The sequence below is a fragment of the Drosophila innubila genome, chromosome X (assembly GCF_004354385.1).
Source record: "Drosophila innubila isolate TH190305 chromosome X, UK_Dinn_1.0, whole genome shotgun sequence".
In the NCBI taxonomy this organism is placed as follows: Eukaryota; Metazoa; Arthropoda; class Insecta; order Diptera; family Drosophilidae; genus Drosophila; species Drosophila innubila.
This window is the reverse complement of record NC_047626.1, coordinates 36,568,807-36,577,132: the sequence shown is the minus strand read 5'-3', so window position 1 is coordinate 36,577,132 and position 8,326 is coordinate 36,568,807. Positions and strand designations below refer to the sequence as shown.

Here is an 8,326-nt window from a genome sequence, read left to right as displayed (position 1 = left end):
ACAATAGTTCTAAAATCAATTCGTAGTCCCCGATTTTTGAGTTGAAAAATTCTGCGTTTTTATTCCTTGCAAGGACGAAAATGTTGTTTTAAGGACGATTTGTCTTTGTATTTGAAAGTCCAGGTCATAACACGAGTTTTGATACCAATCTTGTCAGGATCAGATCTTGTCAATCAACAGATTCTCTAATTCAGATTCTTTTTGGGCGCTTTAAACTAAAATACACTTAAATTTAGCGTAAACAATTTTAAAACTGTTTTTACTTATGGTGGGCTTACATAGGGGCACAATGCGGCATCATATTCTGCGGCAATTTCTGACAGCCGGTCACACTAGTCACAGTGTTCATATTGACGTCACTTAAAATGTGCTTCACAGCGCTGTGCCAAGCCAAAATGACTGCCGTCAATGTGAACACTACTTGTCATTTTCACACAGCTTCAGAAAGTTCATAAAAATTGAATATTGAACAAGCTCGTGAGCAATAAGCGAGTTCCACAAAAGAATAAGAAGAAACCAGTGGCGCGCTATTACGTCCAGCAAACAAAATTAATTTAATGCATGTTTATCAAATAATGGTTGTTTTTGAGCATTCCACACAACTTCGCCAGCATTCCTTTATTGTTGCTAGTCCAAGTAACATTGTCAATTAATAAATATTCATCCAACATTACTTTTGCTTCTCTAGGGTATAAATTTTAAGATACGTTAATTTAAAAACTATAAAATGTACACTAAATCCATTTCACAAAAAACAAAATCTAATTTGTTTACATTTTTATAGCAAATAATGGTTGTTTTTGAGCATTCCACACAACTTCGCTAGCATTCCTTTATTGTTGCTAGTCCAAGTAACATTGTCAGTTAATAAATATTCATCCAACATTACTTTTGCTTCTCTAGGGTATAAATTTTAAGATACGTTAGTTTAAAAGCTATAAAATGTACACCAAATCCATTTCACAAAAAAAAAATCTAATTTGTTTACATTTTTATAGCAAATGTCAGATTTCTAGTGTTGCTTTCTATAATTATCGGCTTGAAACCGACTGGAAACGCATGGGACAGGAACATCAAAGGGGAGATGGCGGAACCAATGGAAAATTTCAGCACGGGTAAAACTATGGGACCATCACGAGAATTGATGGCAGATGTTGCTTAGTGTGAATTGGGTATAATCCTGTTATTTTTGTATTTGCCATTCATTTTAGTTGATATTGTTCGCGTTCACCAGAAAACATGCTCCCTGATCAAGTATCTCAAAAATTGTATGCCACTGATACTTCCTGGTGAACGCTTTGATACATTTATCTGCCAACAGCTTATAATCAAATTATCGATAATAAAAGTTATGAACAGCACAGATAAAAGATTATATCAAAACTATCTAATAAAATAAAATAAATTGTATGTAATTGATATACTGCTGCTGCAGTTGCACATTGATAACAAAGAAAACTTTCGATAAGCAATTCATGTATTTCGATAAAAATGTCTCACTGAAGCAGAAAAGTAGCCAAAGTAGCAGTATATTTTTATTTTACATGCTGCCCCATTTCATCCTTTTTTAGGACAGATTTGTCTCTTTCTTAAATGAATATTCCTGTTGTTCTGTCTATTATAAAAATATTTGTCCTTCTTTCCGAGTCCTTCTATCCTGTTCTTCACATCGACTTATGGCGGCATGATACACAAAATTTGGTGTCAGTCCCGTTCACCAGAACTATCAAAGGTATCACAAAAATGATCAGGAAGCCAACGTGTCTGGTGAGCTCTACCATTGCTTACATTTTCGTAGTAAATGACGAATTTTTAGTGAAGTGTTCGGCAAATATCGGCTTTAAATCGATTGGAAACGTATGGGATAGGAGCATTAATAATAGATGTTGGGACGAATTAAAAAATTTCTGCACGAAAAATGATGGTAGGTGGTAGATGTTGCTCAGTGTGAATTGACTATTAAAAGATTTTGTCGCCTGTGCTAACCAATTTTATTGATTCCGATATACTAACTTTATTCAAGTGCATGGGTACTTTAAAATACTTGTCTCTAACAACATGTATATATGTAAGATCCACCCATCTCTAACTGTTAAAAACAGCAACAACTACGTAAGCAAATACAAAAAAGAGATTAGTGAAACTATTGATGGGCAGCGTGCATGGAAGATATGAAAACAAAGGGTCACCCCAGCGACATTCATGTTATGAATTAAGGAAAACAGATGTAACAGTCGCATCATCATTGAATGAACTGCACTTAGCACAGCCATCAACAGCATCGCAACAAGCGCTACAACCTGGCTGCGGCGGTTGCAGCAGAAAACTGTTCCGAAAGGCCACCGCAGCCCACCCAACATCAAGAGCGTTTAGTAGCTGTACAATCAGTGATGCATTAATATCAAAACATACGCGACAGGTATGTAATTATTTATCATAACCAAAACAATAAAATGGCTATGACTCACATCATATATTCGTACATTCGGGTAATAGCACGGACTTTGGCAGAAGGGGCCGTTTATTTTTGTTGTTGCTTTGTGCAACTTGTCACTATTATGGCCCGTTTACCAACACTACTTGTCCATTTTATGACCAATTACCAAGTTCATCTAATGGGTTTGTCAATTTTATTGTGAAAAATCAAAGTGATATTTTCAAAATTGACATTAATTTTTAAAAAGTGCTCGTCAAAATATGTCTGATATAACGCCGGAATCGAGTAGACCAGAAATTTCCGCCGGCGGAAAGTTTTCTTTGGAATAGTTGTCAAATTCTAATTTTTACGGCACCGTTTTTAGATTATGTTCGTAACAGGCAGGAGGCGTGTCAGACCCTGTAAAGTATATATATTCTTGATCAGCATCAATAGCCGAGACGATATAACAATGTCCGTCTGTTCTGACGTCTATATGAACACCTAGATCTCAGACACTATAAGAGCTAGAGACACCAAACATGGTATGTAGGTTTATCTACATTGCAAGCAGATCAAGTTTGGTTCAGAACTCGGCCACGCGCCCTCTAGCGCCCAAAAATCGACATAGAAAATTTCATATCCAAATTATAAGAACAGTTTTAAATCTAGTGACACTAAATCTAGTATGTAGATTCGTCTATATTGGAATTATATTTCTATTTTGGATTGGACCACTATATCATACAGCGCCCATAAAAAACTTTTTGGTTTTATGAGATATCTTAACCAAACTAAACCAATATGCATCTAACTTGGTTTTTTATATCCTGAAAATCAATATAGTAGTATAGTCTTTTTTTGGAAAAGCCTGGGCCAACTCCAAAAAAACAAAAACCCCAAATAGGGAGTGATTTATCATGAATTTAGCCGGAAAATTGGTTTGGTTTTGTTTGACTTGTCCATTGTATGGCCGGTTTACCAAGTACAAATGGATTTGTAAGTATTATTTGGAAAAATCTCAATCGGAAAATAACATAACGAAAAAAGATAACAATTTTTAATATTTGGACAAGTTCCAATTCCAAAAGAAGTTCGAAGAGCACTGGAGAAGTATTTATAAGATTTGTATCGTCATAACGTGTGTGTGCAACCGTGAATATATTGCGGCGCAGATTTTTTTAAAAAAAATTTTTGTATACGGTCCTCTATTTACACTCCCTAATAGAGTTGTTCATCGTAGTTCAATTGAATGATTTAGTTCAGTAGTTCAATTTTTTATGAACGAAATAATCTTTCAAATAGTTCGTTCGTTCAGTAAATAGATTCCATATAGTTCGTTCAGTGAATATATCACAATCCCAATATAGTTCGTTCAATAGAGTAAGCCACAACTGAGTTGGTTTGAGGTTTGTTAATAACAAATTACTATATGAAACAGAATTTAATTAAGGCTTTAGTTTTTATATCTGTTATCAAACATTTAACTGATTTTTGATTAAATTATGAATTTCATATTAATTTGATGAAAATCATAAATTGATTTTTATTTAATTCTAATTTTAATATATAATTTTAATGTACAATATATTATCAAAAGTGCGTCTTTAGCGAGATGTAATCGGATTTTAAATTCGAATCAATCAACGAAATGTATTGGGATCTATTCACTGAACGAACTGTTTTGGGATCTACTCACTGACCGAACTGTTTTGGGATCTATTCACTGAACTAAATGACCTACAATTAGGGATTTAGTTCGTTCGTTCACTTGAGGGATTAGCTCAATAGATCTACTCCCTAACATCTCTAGAATGAAGTTTATAGAGATGTTTGAGAAGCTACTTATGACCGTGTGACCAATTCAGTGTTGGTAAACGAGCTGTAAAGTGACAAGTTGCATAAAGCAACAACAAAAATGGGCAATTTTGTATGGAAATTTCAAACATTAAAAAAAAAAACTAGTTGAGTCCCCAATCTAATTTTTGTTGGCTAAATTCATGATAAATCGGTCTCTATTTGGGGCTTTTATTTTTGATTTGGAGTTGGACCAGGCTAATAGGCTTTTACCAATTTTTTTTTTGTTTTATGAGATATCGTAACCAAACTGATAGAATATGCATTTATGCAAGTTGGTTAAAATCGGTCCACTATATCACTATAGCTGTCGCTGGACCGATCGGGCGAAAATATAGTCTTAGTATAAAAGACTTTTTTGTTTTATGCTTTGCTTTTTCCATAGTTAGTACGGCGTCTCCGACAGTCGAGTATGTTCGAGTTTAGACCTAACAGAACGTTTTCTGGTCTACTCGATATGGGCCTTAAGTTATCAGATCCCTTAACTAGATATTCAAAACCCTGCCCTAAATCTATTGGGTTTGTCAATTTTATTGTGAAAAATATCATTATAAAAATAATGTTCATTTGGTATTGAAATTTTTAAATTAAATTTTAAAAATATCTATTAGAGTTCCCAATTTAATTTGTAATGCTTAATTCATTATAAATCGCTCTCAATTGGGGGATTTATTTATTTGTTTTACTCCGTTGTTCTTACATCGCGTAGGAAAATACGCAAGCCGGAATTCGGCAAAAGGCAAATATGACATAGAAAATTAAATTTTTTACATTCATATTATAAAACTAGTGGGCCGGTGCTACAGTCGAGCATACTCGACTGTCGGAGACCCCGTACTTACTATGGCAAAAACTAATAATGGAAGAAATTCAAAAAACCAACTTCGGACAGGATATATAAGCCCAAGTTATATGCCTATTGCAACAGTTTGGTTACAATATCTCATTGAACAAAAAAGTTTTTCACACTAAAACTTGATTTTCGACCGATTGTTCCTATGGGCGCTATATGATATTGTGGTCTACATACCAAATTTGGTGTCACTGGGTTTTAAATTGTTCTTATAAAATGAATATGAAATTTTCGATGTCGATTTGTGGGCGATAAAGGGGGCGTGGGCAAATTTTGAAATAAACTTGATCTGCTTGGAATATAGAGGAACCTACATACCAAGTTTGGTGTCTCTAGCTCTTATAGTCTCTGAGATCTAGGTGTTCATACAGACGGACGGACAGACAGACGGACATTGCTATATCAACTGGGCTATTGATGCTGATCAAGATTATATATACTTTATAGGGTCTGCCACGCTTCCTTCTGCCTGTTACTCACATATTCGTTAAAACAAACCCAATAGACCCCTGTACTTTTTTTAAGTATAAATATAAATAAGTAATCATGAAAGTAAAATAGAATAAGGCTATGCATTTTCTTTTTTGTTTTTACAGATTTATAAAGTTCATTACATTAGTACCTAATTATTTTGTTGTCCTTTTTTTTATTATTATAAATGAAGTATTAATCACTAAGTTTTTATTGATGAATACGAACATGAATAAATATAATCACCATTGACATCGCAAAAGAAGCACCGCAGAAAAGAATGAATAAGAAACCACCGGATCATGTTTTGACGCGGTACTTTAATACTTGAGTATGCAATATACCGTGTGTGTGTGCGGTGTACTAGTAGTACACCTTGTACAGGTCTCTGGTTTGAACGAGTCTATCACAGAAAATTTAGAAAAAGGGACTTCAAACTTAATATGTAGGTTCCTGGATACCGTAGGCAGATCAATTTGGTTTTTATTTTTGGAACGGACCGCATTATTATTTAGCTGCCATAGAAACGACCGCTTAAAAATCAAGTTTTAGCATAAAATAGTTCTTGTTTTTTTTTAAAAAAAACCTTCAAGAATCTCAGAGAATATGGGCATTTCCACTGAAGGGTTTACCGCGACCAAAAACATAAAATTGATCAAAAGATCACATGTTGTAAAAATTTTTTTCCGGAAACGATCTTAAGTTACTTATTTAAACAATATACACTTAAATTAACCCTATAGAATAGAAATACCGACTGTAAACTTGAATGAATTGGTTTTCTCTATACTTTTTGCTGTTTTCTTAAAAAATGATTTCCTAAATCAAAAGTATGTATAACAATGATTATTTGACGGAATCTCTTTTCCAGCATTAAAAAGTTAATGTAATTCTGATAAAAAAAGTTTTTTAAGTACTAAAAAAATTAAAAAATAAATTTTGTGACGAACAAAATTCAGTTTAATCTAAAAATGTTAAATAAAAATATAAATTAATATAAAAAAAGCGAAAATTGGCATTGTGCACTGTGAGCAAAAAGGGTGAGCTTCTTTGTACATAAAAATTACTTTTTGCGCCGAATGCCAATTTTCGCTTTTTTTATATTAATTAATATTTTTATTTAACATTTTTAGATTAAACTGAGCTTTGTTCGTCACAAAATTGGATATCAGAAATTTTGGGGCTTTAAATTGCTTTCGTCACTAGACTTTTACCTCGTTTAGAGGTTTTTTTTTGTGGGATATCAGAAATTTTGCAATTGCTTTTGCTTTTGACATTGTAACTTTATCATAAATGCTGGCAAATAGTAAAATATAAAAATTTAGTTGTTAAACGTATTTTATATTTAAAAAAAATTTTTTCTTTAATTATAAAGAAAAACTAGTGGGCTCCGCCCCCTGCTCGTTTTGCTCGCGTTGCTACAGCCGAGCATACTCTACTGTCGGAGACCTCGTACTTACTATGAAAAAAAAAGTTTTTCATACTAAGACTTGGATTTCGCCCGATCGGTCCTATGACAGCTATATGATATAGTAGTTCGATTAATACCAACTTTGCTCAGGATATATAAGTCTAAATTAAGTGCATGTTCTATTAGTTTGGTTACGATTTCTAGTAAAACAAAAAAGTTTTTCATACTAAGACTTAATATTGGACCGATCGGTCCTATAACAGCTATATGATATAGTTATCCGATTTGAACCAACTTTGGTTAGGATATATAAAACCAAGTGAAATGCATAGTGTATTAGTTTGGTTAGGATTTCTCATTAAACAAAAAAGTTTTTCATACTAAAACCTAATTTTGACCCGATCGGTCCTATGACAGCTATATGATATAGTGGTCCGATTTGAACCAACTTTGGTCAGGATATATAAAACCGAGTTTAATGCATATTGTATCAGTTTGGTTGAGATATCTGATAAAACCAAAAAGTTGTTCATACTAAAACGTGACTTTCGACCGATAGAAATATGTATTTATTCACTTAACAGGAATATCTTCCAAACCCCTCAACCAAAATTAATGTTTCATATACCAAAAAAACGCGAAATTGTACGTATTAACAATTTAAAGCCGTTTGCCGTTTTGTCAGAAATCGCCAAAATGTGAGCTAAATAACTTCTAGATTTTCGAATAGGAATAAATCCCCATCATTACATTTAAGCTTCTTTAGCGCTTTGATGCAAACAGACAAACAGACATACAAACCAACAAACTGACTTTTCATTTCATTTTGAGAAGTCCACTAAAATTTTCAAATTTATTTATCTTTTGAACCAGTTATCGGATTTGGGTGATTGAGGTATCGACGCGTATTTTTAAATAGAATTTTGAAAAAATAAAAAATTTTACCAAAAAGCCCCAACGGCCCTATAAGCTGCAATCATCTAAATTTTTCCCCTCCCACTTACACCCCCGTATCTCATGACCCAGGTTAATTAAAAAAAGTTTTAGTATGCCATTTTGTAAGTTAGAACTAAACCTTTCGATCGGTATATAACTCGATCTGATCGGACAGTCGTAACAAATTTTCCAACTTAGCTGTATATGTTGTTAGTCGCCTTTCGCACCCTTTGTGATGCTTTCGTCACTCACGCGAACTGCCGTCCGCAGTGATCTACATTTAAATGTAACATCACGTAATGTATTGTAACGTGCCATACTATTTACTTAAAATAGTTAAACTTAATTGAAACTCAGATAAAAAATATTCCTTAAAAATTTT

The 8,326-nt window shown here is 33.3% G+C and overlaps 1 protein-coding gene across 3 annotated transcripts in view; it reads left to right on the top strand.

Moving 5' to 3' along the window:
• Positions 1-2,057: 2,057 nt before the first annotated feature.
• LOC117781296 (serine/threonine-protein kinase S6KL) overlaps positions 2,058-8,326 on the top strand; it is an 85,535-nt gene continuing 79,266 nt past the window's right edge. Inside the window, exon 1 of one of the 3 annotated variants that reach the window (XM_034618057.1) lies at positions 2,058-2,419. In XM_034618057.1, the coding sequence (XP_034473948.1) occupies positions 2,150-2,419 (270 nt within the window). In that variant the 5' untranslated portion in view covers positions 2,058-2,149. The remainder of the gene's footprint in view (positions 2,420-8,326) is intronic. The other 2 variants (XM_034618050.1, XM_034618060.1) reach the window with 2 other exon arrangements.